Genomic DNA, 15,955 nt, shown 5'->3' on the forward strand with positions numbered 1-15,955 from the left:
CTCTTTTTGTGTATATGTGTCCATTTTTGTGACATTAGCTCATTATTGTTTAATTATTCACACAGACTTATATAGTTACATTATTCAATATTACTCACTCAGGTAAGTTTACATATTGTTGTTCTCAGAAACGTGACAAATGCTGCTAGGTGTACTTTTTTCCCCCATTTAAATGTTTATTTGACAAATTTCCTGTTCCGTGCATTTAGTTTAGTTTATTATGTTCACTTTAAAATATTATACAAGTGACACAAAATGCAGATTGTAGATAAATACTATGTGTTGCTCAAGATAGCGTATTTTTGGTAAAGCCATTTTGTGTATCATTTGTTATTGATTATCTGCTATATTTGATCGTCATATAGCAACAATGGGCTGCACTGATTTCTGCAGAATTCAGCCAAATACAAAATTCTTATTATAAACCATGTTGATTGAGCCTATGTATGTCATGTTTGTAAGGTTCATAACTGACCATGTGAAACACACAGTAATAATATGTGTTTTATTGACACCCACCAGCCCTAATATAGACCAAATTTGGACCATTTATGTATAAAACATTCACAAAGTATAGTCCACATTGAGTCTAATGACATTCATTATCTCCCTGCCTTCAAACAAAGGTCTGTGATGCTTTATCACATCCACACTATCTCTCACACTCACACTGACATATCTTTACAGTGTGAAAGTGCTGCTTCTTCAGCACACGTGGTTGCCAGTGAGGAGGGTTTTCTGGAAAGCATAAGAATTAGCCAATCACATGGTAGGGATGTGAGTTTTAATCCAATCACAGTTTGTGGGAGGGTGCTGCTGGGAGATAGGGTGATTACAGGGCGGGGCCAGTGATGACGTATGCAGGAAAGCTCGTCTGACTTCTTGGAGGGTTACTGGAGTTCATCACTTCACATAGCATGATCTTCTCCAGCAGCATCCCTTTTCTCTGCCATTGACCTACTGAAGCAACACCGTGATAAGCTTTAACAGCACACTATGACCCTACAATCAATAATGTCAACAATGAACAAATACATGGGGTTATTGACTGTAATCAAACAAAGTCAAAAAAATGTATAAACCAAGTGTATAAGTTGTGTCAGACAGAAATGGTTTTCTGTATAAAAACCACAATTTACGAAATATAAAACATCTCATAGAAAATTCATAGACAGCTTTAGTTAGTAGGCGGCCCAGCGTTGCTTGCTGCTACACTCACGTGACAGATACTATACTGTTCTCACGGCAAACGCACAACCAACACACCCTTTTTTTTCTTTTTACTGTATCAAACCTGTATGCCTGCTACCACACTACTAATCTGAAACATACACTGGCACTGCTGCCGCTGCTACTGTCACCATGTCCGTGTTCTCCAGTTTCCTCCCACAGTCCAAAAACATGCAGATTTGGGGATTAGGCAAATTGGACACTCTAAATTGACCGTAGGTGCGAGTGAGAGAGTTGGATGGTTGTTTGTCTCTATGTGGCCCTGTGATGGACTGGCATTTTGCCCCGTGTCAGCTGGGATTGGCACCAGCGCCCCCCGTGGCCCTCATGTGGAGGATAAAGCGGTAGAAGATGAGTGAGAGTGAGTCACTGTTTGGTTAGATCAGAGGTGTCAAACATACAGGATGAATTTTTTGAAAATGTCAATGTGTTGTAAGTTATTTTTTGTTGTTTCATTATTTGTTTTGTAAAAAGATACTTCATTAAATGTTTATAGTTATGCTATTACTTTACTTGTCTGGCCCACTTGAGATCAAATTGCACGTTATGTGACCCAGATGTGGCCCCTGGCAACAAAACCTACTTGGTTTGTTTCAAGGCAAACTTCTTCCATGTGCAATCTGTATCCAACTGCAGGCACTGGTCGTGTTTTTTTTGTTTTTGTTTTTAAAGGGAAACAATAGAAAACAAAAATGCAATGTGAAAAGTTCATTACCAAGAAATAAAACATAGAAAATGGATACAAAAATACAGAGACTATATGTAAAATATAACCAATTCTTCACACATTGTGTTCACTTATTTTTATGAATCTTGTGAACTCAGCAGAGACAGATTAGAGATTACTGGGACAAAGTCTTATCCCAATCTTTATCTCTCAGTACGAGTCCAGCTAAAACTACAATGTGCAACATGTGCAATCCTATGATTGTCTAGTTATCGAGAAAACTCGAAGTAAAGAAACGTCATAGACTGCATGCCTACAATCTGCAATGTACACTTTTCTGTTAGGAAACTGTTGCCGAGATAAATCCGACGGTGCCCGGCTTTGCAAGGCTTCAGCAGAGCCATTGATGATTTTGTACAACTGTTGTCAGGCTGAGTAAGACATGACCAGCATACTAACAAACTGCCCTGCTTGTGTGTGTCAGTCTTTAACACTGTAGTTTCTGATCTTGCCAGACGCTCCAGGTCTGCGGGTCTTGGTAGTGTTTGATGGAGTTTTAACGGTGTCCGTCCTCTGCTGGACCTCAGTTTGGGAATGCCTATGAATGGGGGCACTTATGCCATGCACCGCCATCTGGACTTCAGCACCACCAGGCTCGGCCACTTCCCGCACACTGAGCTCACTGTTACCTTTACGTGCAAACAGGATAGGTACATTTATTAATGACATGTTATCATTTGCATTCTTTGTTCAGGTTAAACCTATAATTGAACTTGACAAGAGAATAAACTGTGCTTAAATAACATCCTCCTGTGCATGTAGCCTTTATGTACATAATTCATAGCAACAGTTTCTACTGTTTTGTTTAAATGTCATTTATTGTGGAGGACATTTCAACATGACATCTCTTAGTGTACTCAACTTATCATTTCTCTTCTGAAAGAGACCGTGTAGAAAACACACACTCAGTGGCCACTTTATTAGGTACACAGGAAACCTAATAAAATGGCACACATAGTACCCAGCATGTTCTTCCCCTGCTGTAGCCCATCTGCTTTAAGGTTTAAGATGGTCTTCTGCATTCCTTGGATGTATCAAGTACTTATTTGAGTCACTGTTGTCTCTCTATCATCTCAAGCCACCTGCCATTTAAATCACCTTTCTTTCCCCCATCCCGAGGCTTTGGCTGAACTTCAGCAGTTCGTCTTGACATGCCAAAATTTGTTGCCATTTATTTGGCTGATCAGATATTTGCATTAACAAGCAGTTGAACAAGTGTACCAAATAAAGTGGCTAGAGGGTGTATAAATACATTTTTTATGACTCCTAGACAGGCTGTGCTGGATTTTGAAGCAAAGATACAAAACTCTTAGTATAACAATGCAATAGGAGAATACTTTATCTAATTTTTATTATATGTACTGATGCCCTTTGTTGCAAAAGTCAGATTTCACAATTATTTGATGGTACAATGTTTCTTATCACGGAGTCCCTGCCTGATCTGGCTACAGCTCCGGTTGGGAAACTGGTCTCAGCAGAGCTGACCAGGAACTGTCACCACACAGTGGGCAACAACCCTTGAATTTGTCCTGCACTCAGTCACCCATTGCCAAGGTGGTCAGTCTGGGTTTAAGGGTCGTATACTGTATTTCGTCAGAGGGATATTCTGTAGCTGTTCTGTTGCTACTGTGTATGATATTAGTGGTGATAGACACATCTATTAAATGACCTGTTCTCAGAGTTAGCTGCCTTTAAGATTCTTTATAGTAAAACATTAGAGAATAGTAGTTGTACAGGGACCTGTATCTTCCTAATATCCCAGAGCATGCATTAAAACTGATCCATATATCCACTCACCAGACTTTAGTCCTCACAGATACTATGATCTGCTACTGTGGTTACTTCAAGTTAACATGTGTGGTTGCTCAACAGGAAAAGGGATAAAATGAGCAATGACGCAAATTAAGATCTCAACAGTTTCCATGGATGTGACTTTATGATGCACGGCATTAGTCTGCAAACAGCTGTGCATTATAATAAAAGCTTCTTCATCAAATAACAGGTCTGCTAGCCCACAAACAAACACATTGTGTTTACGTATAGTACAGTATATACAAGATAAGCATCAGCTGACACTTATGAAACAGAAATATTCAAAAAAAAAAAAAACCTCTCCTGTATATTTGCCCTCAAGACATTCATTGAAGGCAAATAATGGTAAATCGACGACATGTTCACACAAGCTGCAGTTTCAGTCTAAAACATCCACATTTGGTTACCTTCTGAGAAAGTAGATGGACTCTTTACATGGTCAAGTTTTGCCCACAGTTCCTTTAGCGATTGCAGTGAATCCACTGAAGAAAACTGTACGTTAGACAGGTTTGAGCGGGGCTGAGGCCCTGCATCCATTGAGCTCTGTGATTGGCTGGGCGGAGGAGAGTTTTCTTTGTTCTTGCAGCTCTGGAGAAGACGTGAGTAGGGCAGTGAGTTCATGCTATAATGCTTCACTTTTATCTTAAATGTGAATGTAAAAATATGAATAATTTAATGATTCAATGAGAGGAGTGGATTGAGCAGTCTGTTGTTGTTTCTCTATTAATGCTGTATTTAAGACACTGCTCTTACCTCAGATGTGTCTGTGGTTTTGTGACTGTGGCTCGTGTTGGCTGTACCGTTTGTGGGTGGACCGTGGTTCTCAGTTATCGGGGAAAGCTGTTTTGCACCAGTGCGAGCCGCCTGCCTCAAGGCATACTGCAGCTCCTGAAAGCAGAAGTGCATTCAAGTGGACAAAGTGCGCTCTCTAGTGGTGAAATAAATACTTGCACCATGATTCCTTCTTCCTCTAACTTCTTTCACATCATGTTAGTGTCTCTGAGCACATCAGCTGATCATGTTATCCCCCAGTTGGCCACACTCATTGACTATTATACCAATATTTGTGTAATATCCTATATGATTAAAATAGTTTGTATTTACAGTCTTCTCTGTATTTATATGAATTGAGTAGTTGGCACAAAAACACAAATTAAGTTTAAAAATATGTATAGAATACTTTAAAATATGTATAGAAATTCAAGCCATAATTAGTTCACTGACATGAAATTGCATGACTGACATAACTGGTAAAGCAACACTACACGCCCACTTTGTGCCACTCCTCTCACAGTGGCTGACTCATGTCCTGTCACGCTCAAGGGTATTTCTACATCAGCACAGAACAGCACATGTCATAATACGTCAATTAAGCGTTTGAAGGATTATTATTAGTAGTATTAGGCCACACGTACCTGTGTGGTGAGCTGGTACTGAAGTTGTTCCAGAGCAGACAGCCGGTCATGTTGCTCTTGTTGTTCCTCAGTGTCCTTCTCTGCCTCCATGGGTTCTGTTAGACAGACAGTGTTGCAGAGGACATTCCAGTGAATTAGACAACTTAATTAGATTCAGTTTATTATGCTTCCTCCTGTCCTTGCGCACAGTGGGACAGAAATGATGGCTTCAGACAGTAATAACATCAATGAAATAGGACAAATGTTGTTGTTGTTGTACCCTGTAGTCCAGCCGTGGTGATCTCGGCACGAAGGCGATTGCCAATCTCTATCAGCTGCTGCTTCTCTCTGCTCAGACGAGCAATGCAAGATGCCGCCTGCTTCAGCTTCTTATGCAAAATAGGATGGTTGCCTTTAGTGTGTGAGACATCTTCAGCCAAACCTGAGGCTAGCTGCTGCCGTAAGAACAAGTTTTCTTCTTGGAGCTGTTGCACCCGTGCATTCTGGAGGGAGTGCAAGATAAAACTTGAAGAAACTGAAATACTTTTCTCACTTACACAATATCTGTATTCATGCTGTCAAGACGAAGACAGGAAATGAGTAGACAGGGAAGATGTGTGGCACACAGTAAAAGGGCACAGAACACAATTTTAACTTTGGTAATTTAATATTGACATTCAAGACAAGGGGGATTTGTGACATTTGTATGTTGAGACATGGTTCATCTAAGAGACTTGTCTTCCAAACATATGGTCCAGACAGTCACATGGATACAAGTTATACTACTTTCATTCTTTCCTTTTGTACCTTCTGCATGGTGTTGGTGACAGCAGCCTCAATAGGTGCCACTTTGTTCTGCTGCTTCTTCATTAAAGAGGTTTCGGCACGACCCTCTAAAAATCGACCAAATGGGGAAAGTGTAAATGATAGCGAAGAAAAACAAACAGAAAAATAAAAAGACATTCTAAAAGAAAGGATTGTTAAGACTGACAATAATAAAGGTTTCTGCCTTACTATGTACAGTGCCTTGAGATAATGTATGTTGTGATTTGGCACTATATAAATAAAAATTAACCATAATAACTGATTTTAGTACCATGGAAGACCACCTGAATGAGGCTTTGAGATGTTCAGAATTATGGCACTTTAACACAGCACATTTGCCTTGCTGCATGGGTGGTCAGCAACAAACTAAAATATGGCTGCATGTCTGGTGATTAATGGAAGGTCTAAGCAGATGGTAGTTGACCTTAACTTGCAAAATCACTAGTATGGGTAAACAAATACTTGTGAAAAGTTGCCTCTTGTCTTTTATTACATCACTGAGGACCTCACCACAAAACATAAAGCCACATTGTGTAGCAATAAATGCACATGTGATAAGTTGCTTGATCCATTTTGTTTTGAAAATTACACATTAGTACTTTGGCACACTTTTTGACAACTAAACTAAACTAAACTGTGACTGAACTGAATAGATGTCTATCTAGAAAGTTGTTGTGTTTAACTGAAAATGTTGAAAATCAATAATATACCCATTTTTGTGTGAAAGAGTATTGTCCACACCTGCATGGCTGACTTTGGACGTGATGTCAGTGGGTTCGGAAGGTGGTTCTGTTGCCATCTGGGATTTAGCTGCAGAGGTGATGGACGTGTCAACAGGTGGATGCTGAAATGGCTGAGGAGACGAGGCCTGTGGCTGGGCCCGGGAGAGCAGTGTGGGATGGCTGAGATGCTCCATGTCTTTCCTCATCTGAGTAACCACAGCCCGTAGAACGCTGTTCTGCTCCCGCATGCGACAAATCTGCTCTGATGCCAGGGAGTCCGACGTTGGTGTGAGACCCTGTTTGTGGATAAGTAGACACTCATTTGATCAGAGTAATTCAGGGACAGCATTTATAGTCACTTTAGACATATCAAAACATAACACTGGCTTTGTTTATTTAATCTGTATTAATTCAGATCTTTCCTTTTTCCTTTTTCTAATTTTTGTTCTTATTTCATAAACTTTTATCTGATATCTGCCTTGCCTGTGTGCATATTTGATTCCAAAATACCATAACATTTCCTCTGACACTTAAGATTTGTCTTCTTTAAATGTCTATATGCGGTCGATGGACAGTAGAAACTTGATTCCCCTACAAGTGAGGCTCGATACAGTTTTCTATATTTGTAGACTGAGATATTGAACAAAAAGTGTATATTTAGGCACCCAAAATGAAGCTATCCATATTTAACAACTGTTTTAAAATGATATTCATTCCAATACAAACAGTACTTACACACACCACCAAATAAATACATAATGAATATCAAAGAACACTGATAAATCATCTAACCAGCCCACCAAACTCAGCCAGGACCCTGGAATGTTTTTCCTCTGGGTGCCAGTGGAGCTTAGCAGGTCTGGTATGTTTGGGAAGCACTAAGCCGGACAGAAAGGCCACCATACCGCTCAGGACACTCAAAGGAAAAGGCCAAAGGTAAATAATAGGACAACTCTAAATTCAACTGTGTGGCATCAGCTGGTTTGGTGGGCTGTCAAAGGTCATAATTCTCTCCAGTGTGACTGCCTCCATACCGCAGCTCTCTATTTTCTGATAATTGTGAGGAAGATCATTTGCAGATATTCCGAGTTGCTGTCATTGCTGAGGGACCTTTAAGACACTCTGCAATGCTGTTCCTAGAAGGAGGTTGAACTGGTGCCGGAGCTAGTATTTCTCCCTGGATAATTTAGTGTCTGTATTAAAGACTGGGAAGATAAAAAAAAATAGAAAATAAAAACATTTATCGGGTGTACACTCTGTATGGTTTTTTAATGGGAAACTAAGTTTTACAAGTTTTAATGATTTTATTTGACTGGAAGAATGTACTATAAGCCCATAGAAAATTAGTAGTCTGCACCTCTGATAGTAACAACAGGTGTTCCTCAAGGATCTATTTTGGGACTAATTTGAATATTTAAAAAAAAGAAACAAACAAACAAAAGAGGGCTAGGACATGCCAGCACACACATTTTGAAAATAATAAAAGCATAGGTATAGTACACAATACAGATATCCACACATTGGAATAGAATTAAGAGTCTTAATGTTTGTAACAATCCCATTTTTCCAGTATTCCTCTTCTTTATTCTTTTGAAGCCGCAGCACAAAAGTAAATTTCTCCATTGCCTGGATAGAGTTTATAATGTTTGTTAAGAGTCTTATGGTGGGAGGATTCCTCTGAAGCCAGCATTTAGTACTGTAATTGCTTTCTTACTTGCAACAATAAAAGTCTTCAGGAGATATGTGTCTCTTTTACTGAGGCCTTCAGGGAGTTCTCACCAGAAATAAGAGTCCCAGCGCTGAACAATGTAATCTGTTGAGTTTTTATTCAATAAAGTAAAGCTTTTGTATAGTTTTCCAGTGATACTTTTAGTGCTTTTACAATTGTAAGCGCCTATGAAGATTAGCTAAATTAGGGCTTGGATTAGAACTAAATTAGAATTGACTGAATAGATATTTCCATTAAAGATAGCTTTATATCTTTCCACCTAGCTTCGTAGGCTGGGTTACACTAACATACAAGATACCTTAGCTGAGCTGACAGATAATAAGCCTCCCCTCTCTCCTGGCTGCTGTAATGTTGGGTATCTCACCCTTGGTTGTTTATTGTTCCAGACGAACCTTGAAAAATGTTTATCCCACTCTCTGAATTGTTTTGCAGGAACCTCTATTGGAAGTGCTGAGAATAGCTATAATAACCTTGGGGGAATATTCATTTAGATTGTCCGGATTTTACCACAGAGGTCGAGGAGGAGCAAGCTCTACCTACCCAGATCATCATATATTTTATTATTTATCTGTTCATAATTACCATCATGTAATTGAGAAAGCTTTTTTGTCAGTAAGACACCAAGATATTTAAGTTGCGATTGGTGCCAATTAAATTGGTGCCTATCCATCAATTGCTTTGAAGGCGCAAAGTGTATAACCAGAATATTTCCCATACATTCTCAGGATGTTCATAAGCAGTAGGATACCAGATTCAGGATTTTTAAGTGTAACAAGGACGTCGTCCATGTATAGAAACAATTTGTTTTATACACTTCCCACATCTATTCCACTCCAGAGCAGCCTCCTCTCTGAGCCTGGGCAAGGGGCTCGATAAAAGATTGAAAAGTAGTGGGCTTAGTGGGCAGCCTTGCCTACATCCTCGTTGTAGCATTATTTGATTCGAAAGGCTCCCATTAACTTTTATCCTCGCTGTTGGGGAGGAATACAGCATTCTTCAGTCACTAATTGTATTGAGAGCTAAAGAGCCATTAAACTCACGAGATGGAGATAGATTAAATTTGAATTTCTGTTTAAATACACTTTGGTGCAAAAACTAGATCCAGTAAACATGTACCTCTACGTAGAAGGCAATTATTTATACCATGTCAGTATCTCAATTAGTAATTGTCCCTTGTTATTTAAGTTAGTTGTTTGCTTTATTTACGTTTAGGCTTATAAAGAGTAGTGGTTTTTAATAGTTCTGTTAACCTGCACAGTGTAAGGTGGAGATATTCTTACTTGAATTGCCTGGTCTCTCTCCGATTTCACACAGCGTAGTAGGGCAGTCATTTCCTGTAGCTCTTGTTCTTTCTCCTTCAGCTCGGCTTTTGCCTGACAGAGATCAAAATAAAGCCTCGACTAGGACCACTTTTGATTGCATTCAAAGCAGGAGGTAAAAGCTACACTTCTTTCTGTTTCTAAAACATTCCTGACGTCACAAACTCAAGCAAAAGTAGAGCACACAGAGCAATGTTATCACACATCAATAGGAAAGGTTTGAGAGGCAGACCTGATCTCGAGCTTGCGTCAGTTCTTGTATTAGCTTCTCATTGGTGAGGTAGACTTTGGCCTTCATGTCTTCACAGTGTTTCTGCCACTCCAGCTCCACCTGGACTTTCTTCTGCTCCAAGGCTTTTTCTCTCTTCAAACCGTCACACAGCTGCTGCTTGTACCTGACAATACAAACAGATCTTTTAGACTTGGTCATATAGCTGATATCTAAGATTCTTCCTTTGTTTTTGTAATCACATTCAAATGTTTGTATTATCCAGTGTTTTCACCTCTCTGTGTCCTCCCTGCTCCTCTCAAGCTCAGCCCTAACTCTGGATTCTCTGTCCTGGAGGGCGATCATCTCATTATCCTTGGCAACCGTCTCCCTGGAGACATTACTCATATACTTTTCCCAGCCAGTCCGTGTTGTTTCTACCTCTGTGCAAAGCCTTTGAGAACACAAAAACATGCACACGTCACAGGTTCTCAAGTTAATATTGATATGATGATGTTTGCTTTTTTCCTCATCATTGTCCGTCTCACCTCTGGATTGTCTTATCCTTCTGTTCCAAGGCCTCTCGCTGTTCTTTCTCCGTGCAGCGTACCTGTGCTGCCAGGACTTTCATTCTGTCCTTTAGTTTAGCAATGTGTCTCTCAGCCTCTTGCAGCTTCCCTGTGTGGGCCTGATATTGAGCCTCGAGTCGTACATCACACACCTTCAGAGTTTGGACCAAACTCTCATATCTTGACAGATCCATCATGTTATTAAGACAATATGATTTGGCGGTAACAGCATTTATTACCACTATAGCTGAATGTTAGAAACAGGCACAAACTTGTTTTTTTCTTTTACTCTCAGGGCTACTATTGAGCCACCAGCTGGCTATGACTACATGAGGACGTATTGTTATCAGTGACTGACTTTTTCATGAAGTCCTCCTTCATCTCTTTCAGTTTAGTCTCCATGTTTTTCACCTCGTCCTTCAGCACCTTTATCCTGAGACAGAAAATAGCCCGCAGTTCAACTAAAACACCAATCAAGTCAACACACACCGGCACAAAACCATTACAGGTGCCTACCTGTGGTCTTTGACAGAAGTTATGTCTTTAATTTCACGGTCTCTGTGTTGGAGCTGGCTTTGCAGCCGCCGATAAAACTCCTCAGACGCTTTGAGAGCCTCTGTGGCCTGCACCTGCGCCTGGCAGTGAACTTCATTCTCTGTAGATAGGAGCTTTACCTAGACAAGGGCACAAATACACACACACATGCAGCAACAAATAATGACGACATACCATCACGCCAACACACAATCCTTTCCTCACCTTGAGATTGTGAGACATCACCAGAGCGCACATCTCATCCATTTTCAAGTTGATCTCCTGTTCCCGCTGCCTGAGCTCTCTGTCAAAGGTTGCTGTCATCTCCTATCAGAATAGAGTCATCTTCAGAGATTATTACATACAATTCATCCTATCTGCATAGAGGTACCATGCCAAACTCTAGTTTGTTTACTTTACACTATGTTTGCATGCTCGTGTGTGCCCACCTGTCTTTGCAAGGTCATCTCTCCCTCTAGTTCTTGTATTTTGCACTGCAAATCCACTTTCACCATCTCATACTCCTCTGTTTGTTTTTGAATTTCGCCAGCCATGGAGCTACCATCCGGCACACACACGCACAAGAACAGAGACAGACAGAAAGAGTTGAAAAGAGAGAGAGAGACAGATAGAGATAGAGAGATATTAAAGGTTTTGAATTACACACTGAAGTGACACATTGTTCACCCTATAAAGCTAAGCAGGTCAGAGAGTTCCTCAATGATCGATCTGTGGCAAACAAACACGACAACTGACATTTTTCTTTGCATATCCACATATATATGATCACTGTACAAAAACTGAAAAAGGGGATCATGTGAAACTATCAGAGTCTATTCCTGTATGACGAAGAGCCCTTAATTCAAGTAAATAAAATGTTTAAAAATGCTAAAGCTATTTATTCGTGCCACAGTGTAATCTACATCACTCGACTTATCCTCACACTAACTTCTGTGGTGCTAAAAAGATCCCACCCTCGCTGTAGCAAAACTCCGCCCCCACCTGCTATCACAGCTGAAATCCTGTCTACATTCCAAAGACTAGTCTCACTGACTGGTGTCACTGGTTGATGATGGCAAAATGTGCTGACACACTTAATCGCTATGCTTTTTTGTCTCTTTCTATTCTGACTTTCTTCCACCCGACTCACCGCTTCAGTTCCTGCATCTGCAAACTCTGCTGCTCAGCAGCGTGCTGACTCTCCCGCTTCTCCCTCTGCCTCTCCTCAGCCTCTCTGGCTAACTCCTCTTCCAGCGTTGCGATGTGTGCGTGGAGCTGGTTTAGCTCCCTCTGCCTGCAAGATGACAGAAATCTGTCAGAGTTGGTTGACTAATGTCAACACACTTCACAGTTCTTCTTGTGTCTAGCTTCAGGAGTGATGTAGAGCATTATTTCATGTTGAGATGTCTAACAAAATTGATTAAATGTACTAAGTTGAACTAACTGCTTAACCTGGAAAAATCAGTCAGAATGGAATCATACGATACTTCATACACACCTCAGGACTGCCTTTAATATTACTTAAGTTATGCACTCATGTAATAAAGACCTGTAATAAACCTGTTACTTACATTTAAACCTAAATGTGACACGCAAGTTAGTACCAAACTACATTCAAGAAATGTACAAGTCCATTTGCTACTGATTCAATAACATGAGATAACTATGGCCAGGGTGATGTGAATCAACACAGATACCACAGATACCAAAGAGGGCCAAATACAAATACCTTTTGTCTTCTGCAGCCAGAGCTCTGGCAGTTATGATGTCATACTTCTCCAACTCTCTGTCTCGTTCATCTAAGATGGCCAAGTTGAACTGGAAGTCTTCCTTCAGTTGCTGGTAATGTTCTCTGACAATTGAAGCAATTGAAACAAGTAACTTGGTATGACCTCATTTGAGCCACAACAAACTGGCTCAGTGGACACAACTTCAACACACTCAGCCAATTGCAAACGGCTCTGTATCATCTTTTTTAAATCTTTCATATCAGATTTCTTTTCTGGTTTTTTTTTTATGCTCAGACTGAGATGTTTGTCTCTGAGAAATTTCTCTCTACCCCAGTACAATGAAGGTGTGCAGTGTTCAGTTTGTGTGGCTGATGCCATTGAGGAAAGCCATTTAAACATTTCAACAGCAACATGTGTGTCCAGATAAAGTCTGCTGGCTCGTAATGAAATGGTATTCTCTTGACCAACGCACATTGTATTGGTTTGGAGACAATTATCTTTGACACATATTTCCAAACTTGCACAAATAGAGCCAAAGCGACCTGATACCATTACTGCTGGGTGACTTTTGTAACTTGGCTCAACACTTACAGAGTTCAAGCTGGTGTCATGTTAAACAGGTATCCTTTTAATTAATTGGAGACTTGATTATATCTTTTTTTTTTATATATGTATACATTATATATTAATGTATTCCTCAAGGGAAATCATATATCTTTTATACGTCTGTTTTTTAAATGTTATTGCACTGATATATATAATTCTATGAATAAAAAATAGAAGAGAAATGAAGAGTAATTGTGGACACTAGTAATTTGCATTCAGTCTCACTTAACACCCACTGCCACTAGGGCTTTTAAGGCAGGTCAAGAAATGTCAGCTGCTGAGACTTCCCCAGCTGAGTCTTCACACTTTGTGGTAACACTCAACACTTGTGGGCTGCTCTAAGCACCTGACTGTGGCCTGAAACAGAAGCCAGTGGGTATCTATTAACTAGCAAGGGAAGGTTGTAAAATATGTCATTTTTATGTCGGTTACTGCAAGGGTTGTGTTTAATTCTATTTGATCAAATGCCAACCTTCAAAATGACTGTAATAAATGAAGTGAGTCTCATATCCACCAGATATACAAACATTTACACAGACAAAAAGGGCCTTAATGAGGAAAGTTTGGCATGAACATGGGGCAAAATCTATGAGCAAAGTTGAATGTATAGATTATTTCCCTCCTGTTCCTTTTCTGAAATGGAGACAGATGCCATTGAACTTTTCAACAAGGAAATCCACATTCACTGTTACTTTAAAATGAGATGGACATATACCGGAGTGTGGAACATTCCTCCTGGGCTTTTATGAAGGCCTTCTCCAGCTGATTAACTCTTACAGCCTGGAGCTCCTTCCACTCCCTCTCTTTTCGTGCCAGCTGGGCCTCCAGATCAAATCCACTGTCCCCATGTGACTGCATAATGGTACTAGGATTTACCTGGGAACCACAGAATACATCATCATTCATTTGTGTGCACCACAATTACTTTTATTTATTCCACATTATCTGTTCCATGGAATGTCTACTTTCTGTTTTGATATAGTCTACTGCAATTATACTGGTGAAAATATTTTGTACGTTTTATTTCCGTGGAACCTAAAAGTGACATGTGAGCTTGTACCAAACAGATACAGTTCAAGAAATGTACAAGTCCAGTTGACGCAGAAACCGAGAGGGTCAAATGGCTAGGACTGTGATTGTGAGAACCTTCAACTTCAAAGCCGGTTTGTCAAAACTCTCACGTGTCACTAATAATAGCAGAACAGACAGGTTGTAAGATTTCAACTACAAAAGATAAAGAAGCTGTGAGGACCGCCCATTACAATGATGGTACTGAGCCAAAATTTGTCACGCACGTACAGACTCAAGCATCTGCCCTTCTGCTCCCTGATCAGGACGAGTTGTACTTTCTGTAAGACAGCAGACATTTTTTTAAAGAATAATTTTGTAGAGATTTGTATGTATGCCTATTTAACATCTGCATGAGTATATAGTTGTTGAATTTAATAGATATGCAAGTAAGTACAAGACTTGTCACAATTAAGTATTAGGGTTAGGTTTCCCTTTTGTCACTTGAGCCCCTGCCCCATGAAATATTTGTGCCTATTCTTGTTAAAATGCCCTAATTAGACAGCCAAACCAAAGCCTCATTCTTAACCAGAACAGAACCTCAGAAATGAGCCTCCGGTTCATTAGGTTCACTGAGGTTTGGTCCCTATAAGGACAACTGGTCCTGAGAACAAAGTCATTGTTTATATACCAGAACAAGGTCCTTACAAGTTCCGTGTATTATCCTCAAAGTGTGTTGGAGAATCTATGCAGCCATCGGTGAGCATAAAACTCGGAAACTTAAAAAGATGTTTAATTTGTCCAAAGGGGGCTGTTGTAACAACACATATACACGATTTAGAAACAAATATAAAAGCCTCATTCATACAACCAGGTGTTTATACACTAACAACAATGAAGTATGATTATTTTATGTTCAATGTTCAATGTTTAAGTTCTTACACTGTTCCTTCAAGAGGTAGCAAATACACACATACATACACTGCCTTATCCCTAACCACCACAACCAAATGCCTAACCTAACCTATAACTACCCTAAACCTAATTCTACCTCAAACCCAAACCACATCTAAACCCATGAAGACGAGCCAAAATATCCTTACGTTCCAAAAATGTTATCGTTTCCTATGGTTTGTTTATGAGTCAAACTGGTCCTCAAGTATACACACGCTAACACACATACTAGCTTAGCCTACCATAGCAGGCAGCTTTAGCTAGCTTCAGTCTCTGTACCCGAAGTCGCCATACTTAACGGTGAAATCCTCATTTAGCGATTAGACAAATAAAAAGTAATATGTTCATTAATTACATCATTAAACAAGCTGCAGTACAGGTGAATTACAAATTTGGCACGCCCGCTGCGCTCTACCTGTTTCTATGGAAACCGGTACGTCTGAGAAATTGCCCCCCCCCTTGTTATGAAACACAATGGTTCCTTCTTGTGCTTCGCTTTCCGGCAGGCTGACCACGTTCACAGTGGTGCCTTGTCCTCCAGAATCAGAATAATAATAATCGCTGGGTTACATAACGATCCCGGCTCTT

General features: G+C 40.0%; 1 protein-coding gene across 2 annotated transcripts; it reads right to left on the reverse strand.

The window, feature by feature from the left end:
* Nucleotides 1-767: 767 nt before the first annotated feature.
* ccdc57 (coiled-coil domain containing 57) lies at nucleotides 768-15,844 on the reverse strand. 2 transcript variants are annotated; one of them, XM_058620178.1, is made up of 19 exons: nucleotides 15,783-15,844; nucleotides 14,121-14,281; nucleotides 12,799-12,921; nucleotides 12,220-12,363; nucleotides 11,519-11,627; nucleotides 11,295-11,396; nucleotides 11,052-11,209; nucleotides 10,894-10,968; nucleotides 10,515-10,715; nucleotides 10,262-10,420; nucleotides 9,991-10,153; nucleotides 9,720-9,812; nucleotides 6,730-7,006; nucleotides 5,971-6,056; nucleotides 5,444-5,666; nucleotides 5,185-5,279; nucleotides 4,523-4,657; nucleotides 4,177-4,357; nucleotides 768-2,586 (listed from the first exon to the last, which is right to left on the reverse strand). In XM_058620178.1, exons 2-19 carry the CDS (start codon nucleotides 14,261-14,263, stop codon nucleotides 2,378-2,380), a joined length of 2,676 nt encoding a protein of 891 aa, XP_058476161.1. In that variant the 5' UTR covers nucleotides 14,264-14,281; nucleotides 15,783-15,844; the 3' UTR covers nucleotides 768-2,377. The 2 variants fall into 2 exon arrangements, with proteins under 2 accessions (XP_058476161.1, XP_058476160.1); XM_058620177.1 differs by lacking the exon at nucleotides 15,783-15,844 and adding an exon at nucleotides 15,610-15,758.
* Nucleotides 15,845-15,955: the final 111 nt, after the last annotated feature.

Source organism: Solea solea, chromosome 21, assembly GCF_958295425.1.
Source record: "Solea solea chromosome 21, fSolSol10.1, whole genome shotgun sequence".
Taxonomy (NCBI): domain Eukaryota; kingdom Metazoa; phylum Chordata; class Actinopteri; order Pleuronectiformes; family Soleidae; genus Solea; species Solea solea.